The sequence below is a fragment of the Bos indicus x Bos taurus genome, chromosome 3 (genome assembly GCF_003369695.1).
Source record: "Bos indicus x Bos taurus breed Angus x Brahman F1 hybrid chromosome 3, Bos_hybrid_MaternalHap_v2.0, whole genome shotgun sequence".
NCBI classification, from domain to species: domain Eukaryota; kingdom Metazoa; phylum Chordata; class Mammalia; order Artiodactyla; family Bovidae; genus Bos; species Bos indicus x Bos taurus.
Window position 1 is genome coordinate 86,638,534 of NC_040078.1, and position 27,020 is coordinate 86,665,553.

At 41.0% G+C, this 27,020-nt stretch overlaps 1 protein-coding gene across 7 annotated transcripts in view; it reads right to left on the reverse strand.

Moving 5' to 3' along the window:
* FGGY (FGGY carbohydrate kinase domain containing) overlaps positions 1-27,020 on the reverse strand; it is a 504,128-nt gene that overhangs the window by 297,629 nt on the left and 179,479 nt on the right. For all 7 annotated transcript variants that reach the window (XM_027537095.1, XM_027537097.1, XM_027537099.1 and 4 more), the window contains one exon: positions 21,053-21,168. In XM_027537095.1, coding sequence (XP_027392896.1) covers positions 21,053-21,168 — 116 coding nt within the window. The remainder of the gene's footprint in view (positions 1-21,052; positions 21,169-27,020) is intronic.

Consider the following 27,020-nt stretch of genomic DNA (forward strand, 5'->3'; position numbering starts at 1 on the left):
AAAAGTCTTTAGCATCAGTTCCCAATATATATTTATTACTTATAAATTACATTACATATTTGTGCTATTGAATTTATGTATTATGTGTGCATTATGCAACATACATAAAAGTGGAATTTAAAAATAATGAAATTAAAAGTAAACAGAAATTCTAAATTTCTTTCCATACTCAGTGGACCATCTTGGCTGACATCATTTGAGGTATAAAATCTCATTTAGAGAACATGAAGATACAGGATAAAGTTTAAGCAACTCATTGTGCATAGAAAGGTCATTCATTATAATTTGATTCCTGCTTACTTTTCCAGTTTCATCTCTCCCCTTTCCTGGCCTCTAACTCAGTGTTCCAGAAATTTCTTCCCTGAACATACCCCATCACTCAGTTTGAATCTTTATTTATGCTGTCACTTCTATCAGCAATACCCTTCACCTGGATAGCTCTTCACCTGGAAAACACCTTCTCATCTATGGCAGAGACTATGGCTTGCCTACTTAGTTACAGAACCTCCCCTTTCTTAATTATACAACTCTTGTTTTTATTGGCAGCTGAAATGTAACCAGTGAAAAATTTATCTTTTTTTCAGCTTCCCTTAGTTGTGATCGTGTAAAACCATTCTGGCCAATGAGATGTAAGCAGAAGTGGTGGATGAACTGTAACATTCTAAAATGGAAGCAGACTCATTGAACATGAACACTTTTGCTCTTGGTCTTCCTCATCTTCCTAGAACATGGACTTGACCCTGAAGGCAACCATAGTAAGACCATCAGATGAGGCTCCATGGTGAGGACAAGGGTATGATGTGTAGAGGGCTGAAAAAGGGCAGTCAACCAGAAGACAGACATCAGAGGGGGAGATGGTGGCAGAAGGGGAGGCCAAGATGGGGTTTTGTTTTGTGCCCCAAGAGCATTTGGAATTCTCGAGAAGGTTTATGCTGTGAAGTCACAGGATTTGATTTTCATTATAGAAAGTTCATGCTGGCTGCAGTATGCAGAATGGGATGAAGAAGGCAAGTTTCCACTCAGTGAGAAGTGTCAGAAGCCTGTTGAATAGCCCAGAAGGGAGATTACGGGACTATAAACTTGGTGGCATTTAAGGTGGAGAGTGTATGTATTAGAGATACTCAGAGGATGAAACTGACAGCACTTGGTAATTGATTATACATGTGAAATCAAAGAAAAGGAGATGTCAAGGGCTTGCAAAACAAAACAACAAATGAATGATCCCCACCCTGTGTGCTGATAATCACAACGTGGAGCACTGCTGGAGAAAATCACACCACAGGGCAGATTAATAGTAAATCCATGACTGCCCCTCACCCGGGCTCTTAGGACTATTCATTAATCCTCCAAGTTCTCTCTAATTACTTTGCTCCCCTACTCCCTACTTAAACCTGGTCTACTCTTCTCAAACTTCTGACTCCTCCAGTTCTCTACCACACTCACAGAGAAAATATAAGTCACCTGAAGAAAGCTCCCTCAACTTTCCATTCTGAGCTTACATTTCCCCAGGTCTACATTCTTTTTTTTATATCAATAGTAGGGTTAAATCCCTGCTCTTGTCTAGAAGTCACTGCTTCCTGCCTTCTCCGAAACCTTACATGCTCATTCTCCCTTCTCTCTCTGATGTCCCTAACCTGTCACTCACTGCTAGAACCTTCCCATCAGCAAGTAGACCTGCTCAAGCAAACCTCTGCCATTATCAACTGACCAACCAAACAGAAAACTCCATTTACTTTCAGTTACTCCTCCATTAGCAACTGCCCCCATTTCTCTCTTTCCCTCCCAACCAAATTTCTTAAGAACTGCCTAAACGTGCTGGCTCTGTTTTCTCAGCTATCATTCTGAGTCTGGCATCTGAATGTCTTGGCTTGAATCCTGACTACCTAGCTGGCCTGTGGCTTGAATCCACACTAGCTAGCTGTGCAACTCTGGGTGATTAAATTCCTTTAGACTCAATTTACCTCTTCTGTAAAAAGTGGTGGGGGAGGTATAAGATGACTACGTGCTGCAATGTAATAATCCATTTTAAGCACTTGGCATGGTGTCTGGCATTCAGTCATTATTAGTTGTAGCTGCTGTACTAATCATCATTTATTCCTCAACCCTTATCATCTGTCCCCAGTAGTATAATAAAGTCACTTTATCAAATAGACAGTTTTCAGTCCTAATCTCATTTCCTCTCCCAACCTCCCTGGAGGCTGTTCCCTCCCATTTTCAGCTCTCCTGGTCTGATTAGCTCTTGTTCATTACTCTTTAGCCCCCCTTTGCAGGCACATCCTCCTCTACTGAGTCTTTAAGTGCTGCAATTCCTTTGTGCCAAATGCATTATTCTGCTAGAGTCTCTCACGCGTATCTACAGCTTCAAACATCACCTACACTGACAGCTTCCAAATCTCTACTTCTAACCTTATCTCTTGTTTCAGCATAGACCCAACTGTCTACTCCTTGTCTTCATTTAGATATCTCAGAAGCAGGACTCATGATCTTAACCCTTTTTCCTTTGTTTTAACTCTCCTCTGAAGCCTGTCTTTGTGCATGTCCTAACACTTCTATCAATACATCCATTCATTTACCAAGTATCTACTGAGTACCTATGTTCCAGAGTGTTTTTCTACACATTATTTCCTTTTAGAAAATACTTGAGAGAACTTATAACTGGTAAGCAAAGATAAACAAGGGGGTGGGGCTAAAGATGAAACACATATTAAAGATTAAATAAAGCCAACGATGGGAACAAAATGAATTGGGATGGGCCTAAACACATATACCAGTGGCTTTAAAATCCATTAAAAATGAGTCTCAGATTTGCTTTAAATTTTCAAGCAGCTAAAGGGGTGAGGAATATCTTGCCAGTGACTCAAGATGATGCCCAGGAGAAACTAAAATTATTCAGAAAAACTAAGAGAAACTAAAAATAATTTAAATACTCAGATCAGACAAGATTTTTTTTTCTGTGAGGCCTGCATTACGAGGTCTCTGTGTGAGGTAATCCTAATGACCAGGTATTATTTAGGAATTACCTTCTCAGTGTGAGAGGTGGGTGAACTCAGGTTTAACAACTGTCTTGATACTAGTCACACAGCTAGGGAATGGCAAGGCCAAGATTTTAAACTCATATATACATACGCTACCAAACCCATGTTCTTTACATAACCCCAAAGTGCCTTTTAAAAATAAATGTCCCTGGGCTTTCCTGGTGGTCTAGTGGTTAGCAATCTTCCAGCCTATGCAGGAGACATGGGTTCGATCCCTGGTCCGGGAAGATCCCACACACCTTGGAGCACCTAAGCCCATGCACCACAACTCCTGAGCCTGTGCTCTAGAGCCTGAGAGCCACACTACTGAAGCCCATGTGCCTAGAATTCATGCTCCACAATAAGAGAAGCCACCACGAGAAATCCATCCAGGGCCAGACAGTAGCCCCTGTTCACTGCAACTGGAGAAAGTTCCATGCAGCAACGAAGGCCCAGCATGGCCAAAAAGAAATAAATAAGTAAATCTTTTTAAAAACGCCCCCCTGCCCAGCATATCTGAGACAACAGATGTCTACGTACAGCATCCATAACAGTGCAACATATGATATCGCAAAAGCTCTCTATCTTGAAGATCCCCTGGCAGCTCTGCGCTTTCAATTTAAAGACAAATCCATAGTCCTTGGTAGAAAAGATTGTGGGGAGGGAAGAATATGATGTATTAATAAAACATTGTAAAATCATTACCTGGTCCCTTAAGTAGCCTCTGAAGTAAGGGCAGTGGGGGAAAAAAAAAACAAAAAACACTGCAGGAGGTTTTTTTTTTTCCCCTCCTAATAGATCATACATTTCAGCAGCTAAAAGGGTATGAAAATTTAACGGAATTTTTAATGTCTTTCTAGGTTTTATGATACCACAAAGAGATCATTTTCGTTCTCCTCGCCACGAGAACAGATGGGTGACAGGGGTGGCAGGGCCGTGACTCACCATCTCCTCCTGCCCGCAGAGCCTGCTTGAGCAGTGGGCAAACTTCTGGGATCAATAGGGTTCAAGGCAAGGCAGTATCTGCCAGCAAACCTTGGAGAAGGCCATTAGTCAACCAGTGACCTGCCAACCTGACCACAGTGGCCTTCTAATGTGGATTCTCAGAAAGGTTAGCCCATGCTGGGGAACTGAAAAGGTCGTGGGTATCTCACCATCAAAACTCTACAGAACTGGGGTAAAGGGCAGAGCAGAAGAGCTAGGCTGTCAGAGGGAAGGGCCACCTCAGAGGCCAAGGTCATCACCCATCTGCTGCGTGACCGAGAGAAGCTAAGTGGAAGAGGCAGCAGCTGACATGCTTCGTGCAGCAGAGAACGGCAGCCACTGGAAATGGCTGCCCTTCAAGAACACTGAACGGAATGTCCTCCAAACGGATGACAATCGTGGCATGAGCTCAGGTGTCTAAGCAGGATCTAGAAGCTAATACCTTTCAGAACAAGGGAAAAGAAATCCAAAATGGAGCTGTATGTTTTAATGTGATTAAAATACATGCCACTTTGTATCATACTGTCCAGTCGTTCTGGGATTTTAGAGGGACTGAGACAGTTCTAATCATCTGAGAACCACATCCTTAAGCCTCTTTTATCTATGTTATTTCAGAGAAAGGGAAGAAGGAACCCATGAGATGGCAGGCATCTCCAGTGATCTTCTTGAGCCATATCCTTGAGTAGGCAACCAGAAGGGGCTCTGGAGTCCAGCAGATCTTGACATGGATCTAGCTCCATGATTCATTAATATTTTGACTTTGGGCAGGTGATTTCATTAGATCAGACAACCCCAGAAACTCTTCAACTGTTTCCCTTTCACTGGGTCGAAAGTATGATTTTTATCTGGGTCATTTTCCTGTAGATAAACCATTTTGTTTTGTCAGTGGCCTTTATAGGCCTAGAATAGGAAACAGGATTTCAGATATAATCTGATCAGAAGGGGCTCTTGCTATCTTGGTTTGAATAGTGCAGCTGTATAGATGCGGCCCACCCCCAGGAGGCTCTGCAGCCTTGTGGTCAGATATGCCGGCTCTAGAGAAAACCTATCTCTAGCTCCATTACTTACTGCGTGACTCTGAGCAACTTACTTCTCTGTGCCTTAGTGTACTGATAAGTAAAGTAAGTATAAAATAGTATCTACATAGACTGGTTAAGGGAATTAAATAAGTTAATAGATGTAAAGTATCTAGAAGTGACCAGTATGTAATACTCAACAAATATTTACTTGGTTTATTACAATGATTCTCTAAGAAATTTAGGCTACTACTGAGTTCACATTTATACCACTGAAAAGATAATTTTTCCATCCCTTTATTTTTTTTTATTACAGCATAATTTATATATAGCATTACATTAGTTTTAGGTGAATAACATGATTTAATATTTGTAGATATTACAAAATGAGCATCACAATAAATCTAGCTAACTTTCATCACCGTTAGCCTCTGGCAACCACCAATCTGTTTTCTGTTTTGAAAAGCTTGGTTTTATTATTATTTTTTTAATTCTGCATATAAGTGAGATCAAAAGGTATTTGTCTTTCTCTGACTTGTTTCACTTCGCACAATGCCTTCAAGGTCCTTCTATATTGTCACAAATGTTAAGATTTCATTTTTTTATGGCTGAATAATATCTCATTGTGTATATATTCCATACCATCTTTACTCATTCATCTGTTGGTGAGCACTGAGGTGGTTACTTTAGTATCTTGGATATTGTACATAATGCTGCAATGAACACGGAGATACATACACCTTCTCAAGTTAGTGTTTTCATTTTCTTCAGATAAATCTCCAGAAGCAGAATTGTTACATCAAGTGGTAGTCCTATTTTTAATTTTTTGAGAAACCTTCATAATATTTTCCACAGTGGCTGTACCAACTCAGAGTCCTACCCACCATCATACATTTTCTTCTCTTCATATCCTCACCAACACTTCGTTATTTATTGTGTTTTTGATAATAGTCATTCAGGAGTGTGAGGTAATATTTCATTGTGGTTTTGATCTGCATTTTGCTGATGATTAGAGATGTTGAGCATCTATTCATTTACCTACTGGCCCTCTGTATGTCTTTTTTGGGGAAAAAAAATGTCTATTCATATCTTCTGTCATTCTTTCCTTGTATTTTTTAATGAAAAGACATGACTATAAACCCTTGATAAAAATTCACCTTGTTAAGTTTAGGCTACCTTCTAGTCCACTGATGTTTAAACTATTTTTGGATTATGTTGTTCAATGTATTAATTACAGTTGTTTTCTATCATTTGCATTTTTATTCAGCAAGCCTCTTGTGTATTCATCTAAGTTGTTGATCAAAAATACTGGCAAAGGCAAGTCAGAATGCAGTGCTGTGTGTCATACCAGCAGGGATACACGGGTTGAGATCTGGTCCATTACAGTCTTTGAGATACTTCCTTGTACATTTGGGAATCCATTTTTGAACACATTTATTTCAAATACCTCTTTTCATTATGAGAAAATTTTTAAAATTCTCAAAAATGTGTTGAATGCAGGATACTTTTCTTCTATGCCATTTTACTGATCTATCATGTTCTCAAAATTCTAAATAATTACCTCATTTATATGTTCAATAACAATTCATGAACAGCATTCTGTCATTAAACAGATAAATAAATTTAATAACAAGGTAATTTCATATAGTGACAAGTGCTGAGAAGAAAATACAACAAAGAAACAGCATATGGATAGAGCAGGGGTGGTGGCGTGGGTGGGAAGGAAGGCTCTTCTCTAATGACATTTGAGCTGAGACCTAAAAAGAAAGGGATGGCCATGAAGATATTTTGAGAAAGACCGAGCCAGAGAGAAGTTAGAGATAATGAAAAGGAAATATATACTGGAAATCTTTGAGGACAGAAAGAAGGTTACTATGGTTGAATGGTGACTATGGGGGTCATGGTAAGCAATAAAAAAGACAGAGAGGGAGATATCATATGTGACCTTGTAGAGCATGGCAAGGGATTTAGTTTTTTTTTTTTTTTTTCCCCTACTGTAATGAAAAGCCACTGGCTGGGAAGAATTTAGGCAGGATAGTAACATGATCTAATTTACATTTTAAAAATAATATTCTGGCTGCCGTGCAGAAAACAGATTATCAGAGGGAAGAACATAATCAAGGAAACCAATGAAGAGGCTGGGACACTAACCTAGCGACAGATGAGAGTACTAAGAACTGGGAGGGTAACAGTGGAAGAGGGGAAGAAAGCCCACTTCTGGGTTCCTTTTGGAGTCAAACAGAAAGATGAGGGTTACTGAGAAAAGAATTTCAAGAACAGATAACACCTAAGGTCAGGGTATTGATGAATTGAAGGTAAAGTGCAAGTGAAAAAGAAGCATGAAGAATGACTTCTAGATTTGGGTCCTGACCAACTGGAGAATTGTGGTACCTTTCACTGAGATGGAGATACCCACATGTTGTATGGCTGGGCTGTGTGAGCAAATTAAGAGTTCTGTGTTGGAATTCATCTTCCCCATGCATCTATGCCCCTATTAAACGTTCATTTTGTGGTGATGCTAGGACACAGAGAGGAGACAAGGAGTCTTAAAAGAGAGTCTACAAGAAGATATAAAAGCGGACAGACAAGATGTAAGCACCAGGTGCTACTGGAGCTTGGTTTATGTACCAACTACCAGACAAGGAGAGTGTTACTGTTATGTGTGTGTTGTTAATTTGACGAACAAAAGCAAAGATAAATAAAAGTCTTTCCTCTCTTTTTATACACTGTCATTACCATTACCATGTTTTCGTATCCCATTAGCCCAACCTTCTTACTTTCCCTTCCCCTGAATAAAATTACCAAAAGTTCCTTTTAGTTATTCATAGGATTTGGCAGTAGGGCAGCCCACTGTTAGTTCTACTATGATATTTTATGGAGTACTGAAACTCGCGTTGGTTAAGTTAGTTACTGTTTGCCAGGGTCTTAACAGAAGTCACAACACACACATACAAACCCACTCCCTCATAAGGACAATGCAAGGTAGGTATTCCTATACAGGTTTAATAAAGATGAAGAAACTGAGTCTCAGAGGTTGAGTGACATATCCAAGGTTCCACAGCCAAGTGGTAATTCTGGGATTTGATCCCTGGTCCTTCTGACTTGAAAGCTTGTGATTTCTGGTTCTCCCAAATGTAAACTTTTTTTTTCAGAGCTGATGGGAAATATAAATGTGATAGTATATGATTAAAAAAAAAAAAAAAAAACACCTCTTCTAAAGTTGTAAAGCATTGTGGGAACATTAGTCACTGAGTTTCCCAGTTAATTACCAATACACACTGTATTTTTTTATTTGCCTGTGGCTATGTGCTCAAAATTCTCCAAGCCAGCCTTCAGCAATACGTGAACCATGAACTTCCTGATGTTCAAGCTGGTTTTAGAAAAGGCAGAGGAACCAGAGATCAAATTGCCAACATCTGCTGGATCATGGAAAAAGCAAGAGAGTTCCAGAAAAACATCTATTTCTGCTTTATTGACTATGCCAAAGCCTTTGACTGTGTGGATCACAACAAACTGTGGAAAATTCTGAAAGAGATGGGAATACAAGACCACCTGACCTGCCTCTTGAGAAATCTGTATGCAGGTCAGGAAGCAACAGTTAGAACTGGACATAGAACAACAGACTGGTTCCAAATAGGAAAAGGAGTACGTCAAGGCTGTATATTGTCACCCTGCTTATTTAACTTATATGCAGAGTACATCATGAGAAACGCTGGACTGGAAGAAACACAAGCTGGAATCAAGATTGCCAGGAGAAATATCAATAACCTCAGATATGCACATGACATCACCCTTATGGCAGAAAGTGAAGAGGAACTCATAAGCCTCTTGATGAAGGTGAAAGTGGAGAGTGAAAAAGTCAGAAAACGAAGATCATGGCATCTGGTCCCATCACTTCATGGGAAATAGATGGGGAAACAGTGGAAACAGTGTCAGACTTTATTTTTTGGGGCTCCAAAATCACTGCAGATGGTGACTGCAGCCATGAAATTAGAAGACGCTTACTCCTTGGAAGGAAAGTTATGACCAACCTAGATAGCATATTGAAAAGCAGAGACATTACTTTGCCAACAAAGGTCCGTCTAGTCAAGGCTATGGTTTTTCCTGTGGTCATGTATGGATGTGAGAGTTGGACTGTGAAGAAGGCTGAGCACTGAAGAATTGATGCTTTTGAACTGAAGTGTTGGAGAAGACTCTTGAGAGTCCCCTGGACTGCAAGGAGATCCAACCAGTACATTCTGGAGATCAGCCCTGGGATTTCTTTGGGAGGAATGATGCTAAAGCTGAAACTCCAGTATTTTGGCCACCTCATGCGAAGAGTTGACTCACTGGAAAAGACTCTGATGCTGGGAGGGATTGGGGGCAGGAGGAGAAGGGGACGACAGAGGATGAGATGGCTGGATGGCATCACTGACTCGATGGATGTGAGTCTGAGTGAACTCCGGGAGTTGGTGATGGACAGGGAGGCCTGGCGTGCTGCGATTCATGGGGTCACAAAGACTTGGACACGACTGAGCGACTGAACTGAACTGACTGGACTGATGTGCTATTTTGCTCATCAAAAAACCCGAAAGAACAGTCTTATGGACCTGTGGGAGAGGGAGAGGGTGGGAAGATTTGGGAGAATGGCATGGAAACATGTATATATCATGTATGAAACGAGTCGCCAGTCCAGGTTCGATGCATGATACTGGATGCTTGGGGATGGTGCACTGGGAGGACCCAGAGGGATGATATGGGGAGGGAGGAGGGTTCAGGATGGGGAACACATGTATACCTGTGGTGGATTCATTTCAATATTTGGCAAAACTAATACAATATTGTAATGTTTGAAAATAAAATTAAATAAAAAAAAATAATTAAAAAAAAAACAAAAGTTGCCAGTTATGGAACTGAAGGAAAACCTGTAATTGAAATCATGGTAACCTCTTAAAGGGACTTCACAGTTGGCACAATGGTAAAGAATCTGCCTGTCAATGCAGAAGATGCAAGAGACATGAGTTCAATCCCTGGGTGGGGAAGATCCCCTGGAGTAGGAAATGGCAACCCACCCAAATGTTCTTGCCTGGAAAATTCTATGGACAGAGGAGCCTGGGAGGCTACCATCCATGGAGTCACAAAGAGTTGGACACAGCTGAGCATGCACACGTGCATACACACACATATACACACACACACAACCTCTTAAAGTGTTAAGAATGTGATTATGATTTAGAAGCAGACATCTGCTTAGTCTATTATATCCAACTTGGGGGAAAAAAAGCTGTGGGAACCCAAAGATGAAGCTCAGAAAAAGATATTCCCCAAATTTATAAGTTGGTAATAATTATATTGGGTTGTTTAAGAGGAATGGGTCTTGGAAGACATGATCTGTCACTTAGAGAAGACTTTGTGTTCAGAAGAGACAGCTGTGAAGATACCAAGGACTAATGTTTTCTGAAGACATAGGATGTGTTAGGAACTATACCTGCAATATTTCCTTTAATCTTCATAATATACCAATTAAGGCTCAGAAAAATCAAGCACTTCATGCAAAATCACATACGACCGAGCCAGAACTGAACTCAGGCATCTGACTCTGGGGACCGCATCTTTAAACATTAAAATTTGTAGTTGTTCAGTGTAACCCCATAGACTACTACCTGCCAGGCTCCTCTGTCCATGGGATTTCCATTTCCTTCTCTGGGGATCTTCCTGAACCAGGGGTTGAACCCCTGTCTCCTGCATTGGCACACAGATTCTTTACCAGTGAGATAGAGGTCTTAAAACTTTAAAATTGGCAATGACCAATATACTACTTATTTTATTTATATAAGTTACTTGAAAGCTTGCTTGATATGGTCCAAGATCCAACCATTTCCAGCTTTTTTGGGCAAAGCAGTTTTTGCATCTTCAAGATTGAACATTGGACAATGGTTGGGTTCACCTATGCAGGTCTTTCCCTCAGTGACATTCTTCTAGAGCTTACTCCCTTTTAAGTGATAGTATCCAGATTGGCTAAATGACCAAAATTTACTGAAAAATGTCAAAGAGGAAAGTTGACAAGGAGTAGTGAAATGGAACTGGGGGTCAGAAGATCTGGTTTCTGATATCAGCTCTGTCACTAAGAGGCTGCAAGATGAAAAGAAATTCACCCTGACTCCCCGAGTATTGGTTTTTCATCAATAAAATGAGGGCATTAGAGCAAAATCTTCAAGATCTCTTTTGGCTCTGGTACTCACTGGCTGTCCAGTGGTAGGAAAAGAAGCTGGAGTTTGACCTCACTTTTGGGAGGCTCCCAATTATTTTCCAGATGCCATGCTGAAAAGAGGAACAGTTCCATGAAACCTTATATGACCTCTGACAGTCATTATTTTACAAACTGATGTGGTCATCACTGTTCTGTTATCCTTCTGGCTCTGCAGGGCTATTCCTGGAAGCACCAGCAGCTGAAACAGTACTTCTGGGAATCTAAGGGTGCTGAAGAGTGGGGAACATGGTTGCTTCTTTCAGGCCCACTGATAGGAAACAAGGAGTGTCCAGGGAGTGAAGGCTGTTGTCATCTAGTTGCCAAGGCACACTTACAAATGATAACAGATAACATGTCTACAGGTTTTGTAAATCACATTGTCCTCTGATCTGATATCTCATTTAAGCTTCTCAACAAACTTTATGGAAGGGAAGGTAGATAACGGGTACTATATGTGACTGAAGGAAAGAAATGGGCTTGGGAAACACACACACACACACACACACACACACACACAATTTCTCAGCTTCATAGGAGCTACAAAACTCCTTCCTACAACTTCTTCACTTTTATCTACTTTATTTATAGCACTGGCAGGAATAATTATTGGAACCATCTCTTGAGAGCAGTGAAGCCAATTTTTTGACACTGAGTCTCTTACCAGTGGCCCCATATTCAAGGAAGGATAGAAATGTCATTAGAAGTGAAACCCAGTCCCCTTTCCTATCCCATCTTCTGCCCATCCTCTATCCCACTCATCCCCACCCCATGCCAAGTCCACTGCTCCAGCGACACCCAACCATTCACTGACGTTCTTCTGTATCTTCATGACTTTGTCTGTGCTGTTTCTTCTACCTCACAAGTCATTTTCCCTTTTTTCTTGGTAAAACACTACTCATATTCTTTCAGACACATCTCAAATGCTATCTCATGTGAAGACTTCTTTGATACAACCTCTAGTTATTGGTGACTTCCTGCTCTGCTTGCCCAAGTAAGTTGTACATGTCTGCTGCTGCTAAGTCGATTCAGTCGTGTCTGACTCTGTGCGACCCCATAGACGGCAGCCCACAAGGCTCTGCCGTCCTTGGGATTCTCCAGGCAAGAACGCTGGAGTGGGTTGCCATTTCCTTCTGCAATGCATGAAAGTGAAAAGTGAAAGTGAAGTCACTCAGTCGTCTCCGACTCTTAGCGACCCCATGGACTGAAGCCTATCAGGCTCCTCTGTCCATGGGATTTTCCAGGCAAGAGTACTGGAGTGGGGTGCCATTGCCTTCTCCATGTACATCTCTAGATTATTGAAAAACATAAAAAACATTGAGAATTTTAATTCAATTATCTCCACTCCTAATCCCACAGATGTGAGATACACAAGGGATGGACCATGATGAATCCAATTTTTCTGTCCCTGGTGCTTAGCCCAGCACCTAGCACATAGGAGACGCTCAGCAGTATGGCTAGAGGGATGGATGCATGATTGGATAGGTCACTAACTGACAAGAAGACCTCTAGGTCATTTCCCATCAGGAAGAAGTTTAATTTTAAAGGGTAAAGTAAGATACTATGATACTCAAAGGATATGTTATTGTCTCAAGTCCTGGAAAGACCTTGTTCTGGCACTTGGACAAGAAAGAAAAAGATGTTAAGAGTAGAAAGGATAAGACCAAAGATTCATGGTCAAGGGTAAAGCCTAGTCCACAGCACCTACAGGGATGGTCTCCCTCACGACAAGGAAGAGATAGTACAACAGACCCTACAGAGCCTAGAAAATATTGCAATTACCTGTGGCCCATGGTTTCTCCAGACATCCCAATGTAAATTACCAAAAACAGCACTGACATCTTGTGATACCAAGATGGTGCAACAAGCAATTCAGCAAAGCTTGAAATGACAAGGAAGTCTCACACTCTAAGGAACAAATGGATAAATCCTTGTAAACATGTCTAGTTTTATTGGGCAAATTCAGAACATTGAGTATTCACAGATACAAGGATTTTATAATATCCACAGCTATGGATGCCGTTGCTGGACTCAGGCTTCCAACATTGTTCCTGATGAATACTGCTGGAGAAAACTCCTTGGGTGTGTTTCCACAATGGGATTTCCTCTTCTTTCCCCAAGGATGTGGTAGAATTAGCAGAAATACTCCCATTTCCTACTTCTATACTCTTATTTAATCCTAGGAAAAGGAACTGCCTAACTGATTCATGAGACTTGGAGAAAAAAACCAATACCATGGGGCCATTTTAACGAGGAAGTAGAGCCACAGCCTTGAAAGGGGTCAGTGCAGGTGTGGCATGAGAGTCTCTTCTTGAACCACCTCTAGGCCAGTGGGCTCTTGGAGTCTGAGTTTGAATTTAGCAGATCAAACAGCACATCAAGTGCTGAAACAAGCCCAGCCAGATGTCTTGTCTCTTTATCCCAGCTCCTTGGCCTGCCAATAAATGGATCAAGTCACTGCCATGCAGTTTCCAGGGCCCAGGCAGGTCCAAAAAAGAGGGTAAGATTCCCTTCATGTTCTTTAATTTAGTCTAACCAAAATCAAAACAACACTTTGCTTCAGGTGTCTCTGCAAAATATTCTCAACTGGTTAGACTCTGGGGCAGAACAGTGGTGAATACTAGCAGATCTATGTCCCCAACATGTACACGTCATTAGTCAAGATCCTTAAGCTATAATTTTAAGCCTAAAGGACAAAAATATCTAAACTGCAGCTTCAGTTAACTGCAGGATTTATTTTACTCTATGAAAAAAGTGGTATTCTCAGGGATTCCCTGGTGGCTCAGTGGTAAAGAATTTGTCTTGCAATGCAAGAGATATTGGCTCAACCCCTGGTCCAGGAAGATCCCACATGTTGCAGAGCAACTAAGCACCACAACCACTGAGCCTATGCTCTAGAGCCTGCTTGCCACAGCTACTGAAACCCCCACACTCTAGCTCAGTCTCTGCAACACGAGAAGCCACCACAGTGAGAAACCTGTGTACTCCAACTACAGAGGAGCCCCCACTTGTCATAAGCAGAGAAAAAGCCCCTGCAGCAACGAAGACCCACCACAGCCAAAAATGAATAAATAAATACACTTAAAAAAAGTGACATTCTCAATCTCTTGAAAATAAGTTGTGCATGTTGCTTTGGGTTTTTGTTTTTTTTTTTTCTGAAGGAGTCTAATATTTCCTTTTAGGAAAGTCTCTGACAGACTTGTAGGAATGAGCTCTCATTCAGGTGGGGGTGTGTCTTCCACAGGAGTCCCTGCTTAAGTGGCAAATGGGTTAGCGAAAAAAGGACTATGAACACTGGATTTATGAAACAAAATCATTGTCTATCATCTAATACTATCATTTAATTCAAAAGGAGGTACAAGAGTCCATTAACTGTTAGGTTAATTGTTCCCAACTAGTAGGAGCAATTGAAGCCAAAGAGGGACTTATTTATCAAATCCTTTGTTCAAACACATATTCACTCATTCAAGTACATATTTCATCAGTATGTACTAAGTGCCAGATAAAGGGCCCACAGTGTCCAATGCCTAAAACATGGTCTCATAAAGGGAGAGGAAACAAGATAAAAAACGCAGCCTCCCTCCTCTTAAGGAATGGTCCCCTTTACATCTGCTTCATCATCATTTCTGCCTCTCATGTAACAGTTAATAACTCCTTCTACTTGGACTTTAAGTTTCTGTGTTGTCTGGCTTCCCTGACCCCAGAAAACAAGTGATCTATAAGCTAACATACTGTACCCTTTTAGGCATTACAAGGCTCTTTCTGTAATGCAAATTACCACTCTATAATTCAACCATGCTGTACACATTCATAAAATGGCCTGCCCCAACAACACAATGAAACACTTTTCCCAGGAAGATAAAAAGCAATTGGGACATGCTTAAAGAGAGCCTGGATAATCAATTAGAACAGGTAGGATGCTGCTTCTCTTCCTAAGGATCCTTCTTCCCTGTTGATTTCTTCCTTCCTATTTGCTTTTGATAGATGTTTAGGATCAGATAGATAACAAGACAAGGGTTCACACAGAAGGGAAGGTCAAAATCTATTGACACAGATAATTTTATTGGACTACGGGTATATAATTCCCTACAAAATACTGGGCTTGAGGTTTCTCTATCAATTCTGAACATGAAATCAACTGGTATAGTTTTAACAACTGTCCAAAAAAATGTCTACTATATGCTTCTGATTCACAAAACTGTTTTTTTCCCTTATTTTGTATAATGTTCCCAAACCAAACCACTCAAACATCTCCCTGAAGGAAAGCATTAAGTAGTAACATTTTATCTTTGGAAATTTGCAAGTAGTTACTTAAAACATTGTAAATTTCTTCCCTTGTCCTTGAAATGCACCATATAAATATTGCATTTGATCCTTAACTTACACTTCATAAATAATTTATTTCAAAAATATCCCTCCATAAGACTATCAGCTGCTGAGGTGTTCAGTTTTCGGGGAAAGCATTTATTTACTGCATGAGCCCAGGAAGGCTGGTAAAGACTTGGCTAAAAGCTCCACACGGAACGAATTATGGTAATTATATTAATGGTCAAATCCATGATGTGCTGTTCAAATCTGTTAAAAGGTTTTGCACTGTATTGCCCACGTCTGATGGGCAATGAGTCCACTGGAAATGTTTAACACTTCATAGGGAAGCTTCCAAGATACAGTTCTCATAGTTCCAAGAATTGCAACAGACTGTCTGGAGGTAACTTCCAGAGGAGTCTCTGAAAGTCACAACTGGGAGTGCATATTTATCTCTTTAACATCCTCCACTTCTGGTTCAGACTGAAACTACAAGCTCAGGTCACCAGAAATGAAAATCAAAGGAAACATCACACAATTAATTTTGATGAATGGGTAAGTTTTAATTCACGTATGGTAATATTCTGGTTAATGATATGTCTCCTTAGGACATCCATTAAAAATCCATTAACTTAACAGGCAAAATCTAATAAAGTTACTCTGGAAACTTTCTGTGAGGTTAACATTATAGACTTTAATGAATATTTCCTGTAGGTATTGCTCTATTAGCAGAGCTAATATACTTATTAAACATGGATCTTGTGCTGGGGGGGGGGAGGGGAGCACAAAAAGATGAAAATAATCAGAAAATCAGAGTTGAGGTTGGACCCAAGCCACCTAAAATCCTGCTAAAATTAGTAAAGAGCACTAGAGCTTTTAGAAGTGAAAATTGTGGATATCACAGTACCAGCCACCCCAGTCATTCATTTATCTTTATCCACTTACTAATCAAAGAGTAATTTAGCTGCTAAAATGTGCCATGTCTTATGCTGGGACCATAATATGAAGGTAAACAAGTGAAGATTCGCAGGTCAAGAAGCTTACAGTCTACAGTAAAAGCAAGACATCTAACAGGTAATCAATGTATACTATAATAAAGCTGCGTTCAACACACCATGGGAATACTCAGGAACAAACAACTAAATCTGAGGGAAAGGGTGGGCAAATAAATTTTAAAAATCACTGAAACAATGAAGCAACTGAAGTTGAAATTTGTGTTCCAGTAAACTATTAGCTCTTCTAGGCTACCCCACAGGGAAAGTTTTAATTCTGGACATCACTTATTGATTCTGCATGTGGTTACAGAAAGCTCCTTCTCTCTCTGATTCTAATCTAAAAACAAGGTAACAGTATACTTTTGTCACTGGTTGTGAAAATTACATGCAACAAGGTACATAAAAACACATAGAAATGTGCTTGAAATACAGAAGGGGAAGGAGGTTTAGCATTTATTTATTGCCTACTATAGACTCCAATCAATATTATTTGGAAGTCAATACAGTGTCATGGTTAAGGCAGGATTTGGAATCCTCTAAACATAGGTTTGAATTCTGCCTCTACCATTTGCAAACTGTGCAACCATAGGTTAGACACCCTTCCCTTTTCTGAACCTTGGCTGCTTCAGCTGTAGAGCAGGATAACTAAAAATAACTCTGTTATGAAAATTTTGAAAGATAATGGTTGTAATGCAATAGTACCACGTCTCAGAAACAATACACTGTTACTTTTAATTCTACCATTAACTATATCTTTCATAGACAAGACTATAGAGATAAAAAAAGCATTATGAGACTTGTCTAAGTTCATACAATTAATGCTAAAACTAAAACTACCCTTGCTCCCAGTTCCATGTTTTAGATCCAACTTTCCTGCAGTCCTCAATTAGATGACAATAGTCCTGCCCCTGAGACCCAGTCTTGATGGTTCTTCTTTGAGGCAGGGAACTTATGGGGTACCTCCAGAACATCAGACTGGAGAATTAGAACTTAGGGGCCCTGCTTTAGCGCCAATGACCAATGAACTAGTACCCTGGGGTTGTAGGCTACATTCTGTACCCAAGATTCATATGTTAAAGGTCTAGCCTTCAATGTGATTGCATTTGGAGATTAGAGTTGATAAGGAGGTACTCATCTCACACGCAAGCAAAGTAACGCTCAAAATTCTCCAAGCAAGGCTTCAACAGTACATGAATCAAGAACTTCCAGACACTCAAGTTGTACTTAGAAAAGGCAGAGGAACCAGAGATCAAATTGCCAACATACGTTGGATCATCAACAAAGCAACAGAGATCCAGAAAAACATCTATTTCTGCTTTATTGACCACGCCAAAGACTTTGACTGTGGGGATCACAACAAACTGTGGAAAATTCTGAAAGAGATGGGAATACCAGACCACCTTACCTGCCTCTTGAGAAATGTGTATGCAAGTCAAGAACCAACAGTTAGAACCAGACAAGGACATGGTTAGAGCTTGGGAAAGGAGTATATTGAGGCTGTATATTGTCTCCCTGATTATTTAACTTCTATGCAGAGTACATCATGAGAAATGCCAGACTGGATGCAGCACGAGCTGGAATCAAGACTGAAGGAAGAAATATCAATAACCTCAAATATGAAGATGACACCACCCTTATGGCAGAATAAAAAGAGGAACTAAAGAGCCTCTTGATGAGTGAAAGAGGAGAGTGAAAAAGTTGGCTTAAAACTCCACATTTAAAAAACTAAGATCATGGCATCTGATCCCATCACTTCATGGCAACTAGACAGGGAAACAATGGAAACAGTGAGAAACTTTATTTTCTTGAGCTCCAAAATCACTGCAGATGGTGACTGCAGCCATGAAATTAAAAGACGCTTGCTCTTTGGAAGAAAAGTTATGACCAACCTAGACAGCATATTAAAAAGCAGAGACATTACTTTGCCAACAAAGGTCCATCTAGTCAAAGCTATGGTTTTTCCAGTAGTCATGTGGATGTGAGAGTTGGACCAGAAAGAAAGCTGAGTGCCGAAGAATGCTTTTAAACTGTGGTGTTGGAGAAGGCTCTTGAGAGTCCCTAGGACTGAATGGAGATCAATCCTAAAGGAAATCAGTCCTGAATATTCATTGGAGAGACCAATGCTGAAGCTGAAGCTCCAATACTTTGGCCACCCAATGTGAAAAACTGACTCATTGGAAAAGACTCTGATGTTGGAAAAGAGTGAAGGCAGGAGAATAAGGGGATTAGAGAGGATTAAATGGTTGGATGGCATCACTGACTTGATGGACATGAGTTTGAGCAATCTTCAGGAGTTGGTGATGGACAGGGAAGCCTGATGTACTGCAATCCAAGGGGTCGCCAAGAGTCAGACGTGACTGAGCAACTAAACTGAACTGAACCTCCCAGTCCATGTCAATTCAAACAACTATGCCTACATTGTACACATTCTGTCAGTAGGTATTTATCAACATCTTCTATGCCAAGATACTCAAGGGTAAGGCAGATACAGTCCCTGCCCTCCAGAAGCTTGTGGTTTAGTATCATTTTTCTCTCTGGCTGCCTGGCTCCAAGTGGTGTGAATATCTAGAATTTTAAGGTACTATATGCTTTAAAGTATTAACACTTTTTATACCCTGTGAAGTTATATTCCCTCATCAGTTGAGGGTCTATCACACTCAGACTCTAATCTAAGTATGGACTATGGATGTTTGTTTCAATGAAGCTCAAACTGGATTTAGATGCTAAATATTGGAATTCTGCCTAACCCTGCTGGAGGTAAGTTATACAGCCACATCAGCCCCCTCAAGTCTCCAATAGCCCAAGGAGGACATCTGCTTTGGTAGGAAAGTATAGAGTTAGAGACTGCAGTCCTAATAATGACCCTACAAGAGCAGACAAAAGAACTGAATCTCAGTCTTTCCATGTGAAAATTGGAAATAGCTAGACAAATAGGTTTGTGAGAGCCAAATGAGATAAATGAATTAATCACCTATCAAACCACCAACCAAAGGACTTAGAATGCTACTAATGACTAATGATCGCTGGTTTGCTTTCTTCTTCTCTTCCTCTGGTCCCAAGCTCCTGCCCTTCTCCACAAGCTCCAATCTTACAGTGGTTTCAGTTGAGCTACAGAAAGTCCACAAGGGTTCTTTTGCATACTACCCTGGCTCTGTTCTTTTCCCTAGATTTAGCTATGAGTAGTTGAGCAGACCATGCTCAGCTGAACTATGCTGTCTACAGCACAGCAGTATGGATGCTACTTGGATCTTTCATATTTCTGTCCTTATATTCTCGAAATGTAAGACAGTAGTCATGAGGACTCGACCAGAGAAAAGTTGGACTGAAATAATCTCTATGTGACTCACTTATCAACGGCAGTTGAAACTGTAGCAGACACTACTATTTTCACCCACATTTCACCCGTATTTCACAGCACAGCTCTCAGTTTCTGGTCTGTCACATGGATGGCCACAAGGCCGCTTGGCCAATTACCACATTTCCCAGCCACCCCTGCAGCCTAGTGGGGCTTCATTAAGAAGCGCTGGTGTACAGGCTGTGATCAGAAATGAACTGGTCCATTTTTCTGTTATGCTTCCTCCAAAGGAATGTGGATGGATTCTTCTGGTCCTTTTCTTTCTTCCCAATCCCTAGCTGGGAACTGATGAGAACTGAAGGAGCAATTTGGACCCAAACTTGGAGGTCATGTTATAAGAAAGGCAGAGTTGCCTGATAATCACTTACTTCAGTTCTAATACATAAAAGGGAAATATTCTGCCATCCTGTTTAATTCACAGTACTTTAGAATTGTCTTGTTCCAACCTCCTAGCCCACACACTAAACAATACAGAAGTATTTTCTTTCATAAGGTGTAATATCTTACCTGAAGACAGCTTACTAGAAAGGTAGGTAGTAACTATATGAAATAAGCATCTTTCTGTGACATGAATATGAACTTTATCTTGAAACTTTAACATATCAGCTACCATTATATATACCTAGTATCTGAATTATTTTACAGGTAAATTCCTACTAGTCATCCACTCCTTTACTACCTAGTTAGTGCCACATAAAACTGGAAGTCAGGGGTCCTAAGGCTTTAGTCAGGAACAACTGGCTCACATTCCAGTTTATGCTTTGTTCTTGATCCTTCCAATTTTGATCTCTTCAATTATTTTTTTTTTTTTCCTGTTCATGGCCTTACCTGGTTCCTTGAACCTAAATCACAACACATTTTCCAAGGTCTGACTGGAATGATCCATAAATAACTTTGATTATGTTATTTCCAGCTGCTCCATGCAAAAATCTTCCCCAGTCTAGTGGCATGTCTAAGAGATTACCATAGCTCAATTACTGTAAGCCCCAATACAAAGGCCTATTAGTCATGGACTACCCATCATAGCTTACTAGCTTCTCTTTGAAAAATAGGGATGTGTTCCTATATTTTAATTTAGACAAAAACAAACAAAAAGCAAACACCAATATCTTCATGTATACATACACATAATCAGAAAAATGTATATTATTTTTTACCTATTTTGCTGTAATTATCTGTAACCAAGTCTTCCAAACCAACCATCTTCCAGAAACTGTCGTCCCAGCCTTTCTCTGCAGAGTATGTCCATTTGCACACCAGGGAACAGAGAGACCTAGGGAAATAGGAGCGAGGTAGAACCAATAATAAGAGCCAGGCTTCCTTTATATTTTGCCAAACACTTGTTCAGATAACTGTAATAGTGAAAAAACAGAATAAACTGAAGTAATTATTCACCCCTGATTAAATCAAAAGTCCTCAGTGATATCTATTAATGATTGAGAACATCTTCTTTCACTTTCAAAAGGGTTGCAGCCCTTTATTTGGATCTGACTAAACAGTATATATAAATATTTGCATGTATATTTCTATTCATATTTATATGACATTTATGAGATAACCAGAAATTACAACAATGACTAGTTACCTGGGATCCTCCAGGCAAGAATACTGGAGTGGGTTGCCATGCTCTCCTCCAAGGGATCTTCCCAACCCAGGGATGGAACCCAAGGTATTCCACATTGCAGGCAGATTCTTTACCATCTGAGCCACCAGGGAAGCCCAAGAATACTGGAGTGGGTAGCCTATCCCTTCTCCAGGGGATCTTCCCAACCCAGGAATTGAACCAGGGTCTCCTGCATTGCAGGCGGATTCTTTACCAGCTGAGCTACTAGGGAAGCCCTGAGATAAACAGAAATTAAAACAATGACTAGCTATTTGATGATACTGCTGCTGCTGCTGCTGCTGCTGCTAAGTCGCTTCAGTCGTGTCTGACTCTGCGCAACCCCATAGATGGCAGCCCACCAGGCTCCGCCATCCCTGGGATTCTCCAGGCAAGAACACTGGAGTGGGTTGCCATTTCCTTCTCCAATGCATGAAAGTGAAAAGTGAAAGTGAAGTCGCTCAGTCGTGTCCGACTCTAGCGACCCCATGGACTGCAGCCTCCTCCAACCAGGCTCCTCCATCCATGGGATTCTGAGCATTATTATTAAGTATTAGGTATGAAATTGATACTTTTGGTTATGTTTTGAAAAAGGCTTCTTAGCTAACTGATACATATTGAAACACTGATGTATAAAATGATATATTATCTGGGATCTACTATAAAATAACAGTGAAGGGGAAGTGAATGACATTGCAGATGGAGCAGAATTGGCCATGGGTTGGTAGCTGTGGGGCTGAGGGTGGTTAAATGGGTGTTCATTATACGTCTCTATTCTGTACATGTTCAAAATTCTCTGTGATAAAAAAATAAAAAAAAGGTGCCTGGTATAGATGTGATCACTGCAGTCTAAAGCAATATTCAACAGGAGGAAGACTGAGTGCTAGATGGCCTTTTCCTTTCTGGCTTCATGTCTCATTGATTCCTTCAGTTCAATTCAGTTGCTCAGTCGTGTCCAACTCTTTGCAACCCCATGAATTGCAGCACGCCAGGCCTCCCTGTCCATCACCAACTCCCGGAGTTCACTTAGTCTCACGTCCATCGAGTCAGTGATGCCATCCAACCATCTCATCCTCTGTCATCCCCTTTTCCTCCTGCCCCTAATCCCTCCCAGAGTCTTTTCCAGTGAGTCAACTCTTTGCATGAGACGGAGCAACCCCACGTCCAAGGAGCGGTGGCTGCACGGGTGCAGGAGGGCTTAGAGGAGCTACTCCACATTCAAGGTCAGGAGGGGTGGTGGTGAGGAGATACCCCACCTCCAAGGTAAGAGAAACCCAAGTAAGATGGTAGGTGTTGCAAGAGGGCATCAGAGGGCAGACAATTCCCTCTTAGTGTTCTATATTCCAGCAGTAAACAATCCTTTGGAGTGCCCTGAAAAAGTCACATTCTTGCATACTTCTGTGCTTGCATACTTCTCTTCTATGTGCTTGAAAAATTCTTCAGCCTCATAACTTCCTTTAGTCTAGACCGAGACCTCAGTTCTAGTTTAGATGTTCCTGCTCTGACATCACAGAGCAAGCACCAAATCTATTAGAGACCTTATCACACTGAGTAATTAACTGCTTATTTGTTTATCTTCTTCCCAACAGCCCCAAGCCTTCCAATCTATTCTCCATTGTGTCCAGAGAAAACGTTCTAAAGTAAAATCTGATGGTACCAACTCCTGATTAAAAGCCTTCAATTGCTCCTCACTCCCTTCAGGAAAAGTCCAGTCCTCAGCTAGGCTTGAATGACGCTTTGTGATATGACGATGTTGACCTCCGGCTTCCTCTCCTGTCGTTCCTATCCTTGTTTTCTTCATTCTACACTAATGAATTATTTGAGGCTTTTCATAGTGGGCCTTGATTGCTCACTTCCCAGTGCCTTGAACCTCTGCTCCATTCTGCCCAAAATGTTCTTCCCTGTTATGTGTCTGACTGCTGATTAGCCTTCCTGACTCAGTTCAGACTCCCCTTTTTACAAAGCCCCAATGGAGGTCCAGCTAAGTCCAAAGCCTCTTCTCCAAGTTCAACATTCTCATACCCATATCTTAATACTTAGCACAGTCATCGTCCTTGCCCCTTCCCATCTCTATTTCTCCCACTAAACCAGCAATACCTTCAGAGGAGAACCTACCTTAATAATCTCCAGATCACCAGTATTCACATCCAGCCAGAGCTCAAGCCACAGTGAATACTGATCAAATGGAAGCTCTGGAGAATAAATGTAGTCTGTCCACATTACCACAGGTAAGTGATAAACCTGGAGAGTTCTTGCTGTTTTATAAATAAAGCAAAACCTATCTATTTCATAGAGCCAGCAGTTTTGGCCTATCTGATTCAGTCATTAAACTGACTCACTCATTGACTCACTCGCTTAATAAATATTTAGTATTCAGTCATTATGACCCTGGCACTATGCTAGGTGCTGGGGATCCAGTTATATGCAAAACAGTCAGCCTGCTGCTCTCCTACACACTAACGATATAATTGAGGAGACAGTGATCAAATAATCACATCTAAAGTCACATACTAACAAAAAGTTATGAAGGAAGTAGAGAGAGAAATGGAAAGTTTCAGCAGGAGAAACTGGCAGGAGAAAGAGGGAGAAAGTGTCAGGGAGGGCTTCACAGAAGACCTCACCTTCTGTGAGACCTCAATGCCTTCTGAAAGCAAACAAACATTACTTATCATTATTTTTTTCACATGTGGCATAGATGGAAGATTCTAGGATCAGGAAGATCCCTTGGAGAAGGAAATGGCAACCCACTCCAGTATTCTTGCCTGGAGAATCCCATGGTCAGAGGACACCGGCAGGCTACAGTCCATGGGGTTGTAAGAGTCGGACATGACTTAGCAACTCCGCCACCACCATAACAGACGACAGGACACGCTGAGCTAAGCTAAGTGGCACGGATATACTGAAGGGACACTAGTCCCATTGGAAACAATATGTCTGTGTGAAACCCTTCACCTGACTTAAGCAAAATAATTTTTTGAGGTATAAAGAAAGATGCTACCTATGAAGCATGTTCTGAAGAATATGCAATAGGATAACTCTTCCTGGCACAATGCCTGAAATTTTGATGTTTTAGAAGCTATGATAACTCACTGGAAAGAGCAATGTGATGAAACAATATAGTGTGCAAGGACTGTGTCTTATGATCCACCCACATAGGACAACTCTTCACTCCCCAAATACTCCACTCATTTGCAGACTTCCGGGACCAGCCTCTACTCCGTCCCATCTATCATTAACTCAGTGTTGCTCCATTCACTCATCCTTGTCTACCTGGAAAATTCCATGTCTTTCTCATGGTCCAGCTCTTCTGCACAGGTTTCCTCACTACCTCCAAGCTAACTTCCTGGCTATCTCCTTTGAAGTAGCATTACAACTTGGAAATACTTCACTGTATTTCTTAACAGCTGAGATAGGTTGAGTTCATGGCCCCCAGTCTTCCAATCTCTAAATATCCACACCCTTTGCCACTTAATTTGTAGTGTTGCACCTCCTTCTCTCAATCCCCACAGTGGGCAGAGCCTCCTTTCCTACTTCAAGATTTTGGATATTGTCACACAACTGGATTTGGCCAAAAGAGTGAGGCAGAAATAACTGCATTCCAGTTTCAAGTCTAAGCAAAAAGCAGCATTGTATGTTTCTGCTTGCTCTATTGCACTTCCGGTATTGCTGTGAGAAGATCATGCAGGGTTAGCTCACTGGTCCCAGGAGGAGGGCAAGAGGTATGTGGGTAGAGGAATGACCACCAAGTCCAGTCTGGATCACACATCCCCAGGCAGCCAAGACCTGAGGGAGTGAGTACAGGTGAGAACGGAAGAACCACCCTGCAGAACAGAGTCTACGTGCTGTGTCCATGAGGCAGATGAATGATTATTGTGTTGAACTACTGAGCACTGGTGTGATTCATAACAGAGCAAGAGTTAAACAACTCAACAGTTTATAGCATAACTAACTTATCCCACATAGACTGCCTGTGCGATCCTCAATAAGAGCAAGGAGAGGGATGTCTATCTCACAGCCAGTTAGAATAAGTGGCCAGAGAGTGTGCTTGGAGTAAAGATGACTGAGCCCAACAGGCAGGAACTGTTATAGCTCCAGGTGCCTCTGGTAACTCCATCCTCCGTTAGGTTTATCCAAACACTATGAGGGTCTATCTCATTTGGGTCTCTAAATCAGCTCTTGGATAAAATGGACGTGTGAAAGTGGCAGAATTGGCAAAATGTAGAGGCGTGACAGAGGATGAGATGGTTATTTAGCATCAAACTCAATGGACATGAGTTTGGGCAAACTCCAGGAGACAGTGAGACAGGGAAGCTTGGCGTGCTGCAGTCCATGGGGTTGCAAAGACTCAGACACAACTGAGAGACTGAACAACAGCAGCAAGAGAGTACAACCGAGGCCACAGCTTCTCTGGAAATCTCCAGGAGAGAGAGAGCAAATACAGGACTTCATCTCCTTAGTAAGTAAAGGCAAGTTCCCAGAAGTAGAACAAAAGGTCTGCCTCCCTCTGAGGCTTCTATGAAGACCACGTTTTGTCATTCTCTCAAGCGTTTCAGTGAACAACCTGCACTCTAAGGATAGCTATTCACATTCAGGCAAGCTGACCTATCGGCGTGTGTGTGTGTGTGTCTGTCTGTCTGTCTGTCTGTCTGTCTGTCTGTGTGTGTGTGTCTGTGTGTGTGTCTTTGTGTGTGTAGGCATGAGTGGGAGGAGTGATTTGTAGGATTAGAATTAAAGACAGGAACCTGAAGCTGACAGGGGCTCCACTAGCCCCTGTTTCCAAGACTGGCAGGAAAGGAGAGCTGCATCTGCCCAGGGAAAAGGGTCCCTCACGATTTGTTCCTTGCCAGCCAGAATACCATGGCAGAAACTGCTGTACCCTTCACTGCTTTCAGGTTTTTTAACATCAAAGAGACACTAAAAGCCTACAGCCTACATGAGAGTTGAAAGAACATAAATTAAAGAGAAGGCAAAATGAAAACAACACCTAACTTAGGGGACTAGTTCACCCAAGAGAAGATTCATACAGAAGGCCTCCAAGAGAAAGGTCTCAGTGACATAGAAATGATGAAAAAATAATTGGAAGAGAATACCAATAAGGAAAGCAATGAGAAATCAGAAGGGAGCAAGAAAGACTCTGAACTAAAGCTATGAATTTTAAAATTTATTAAAAATTTCCTTAGAAGAACTAAATAAAACACTGGCATTGTTAAAAATTGAATTAATGATCTATAAGACAAAGTGAGCAAAATATCTTACTACTTGTAACAAAGACACAAAAGAAGAAATAATGAGAGAATCAATGAGGGGCCTTTTGAAGGACAGATCTGGCAGCTTAACACAAAAATAGAAGGAATTCCAGAACGGGTTTTTTTTTTTTTTTAAAGGAGAAAAGGAAAAAAAAAAAGAAAAGTTGAAGGAGATACTCTAATTAAACAAATACAGTACTAGGTTTTTGTTTTTCTTTTTAAACTGGCTGAAGCAAGATTTAAGCCTGCAGATGAAAGGTCTCATTAAGTTCTGTAAGT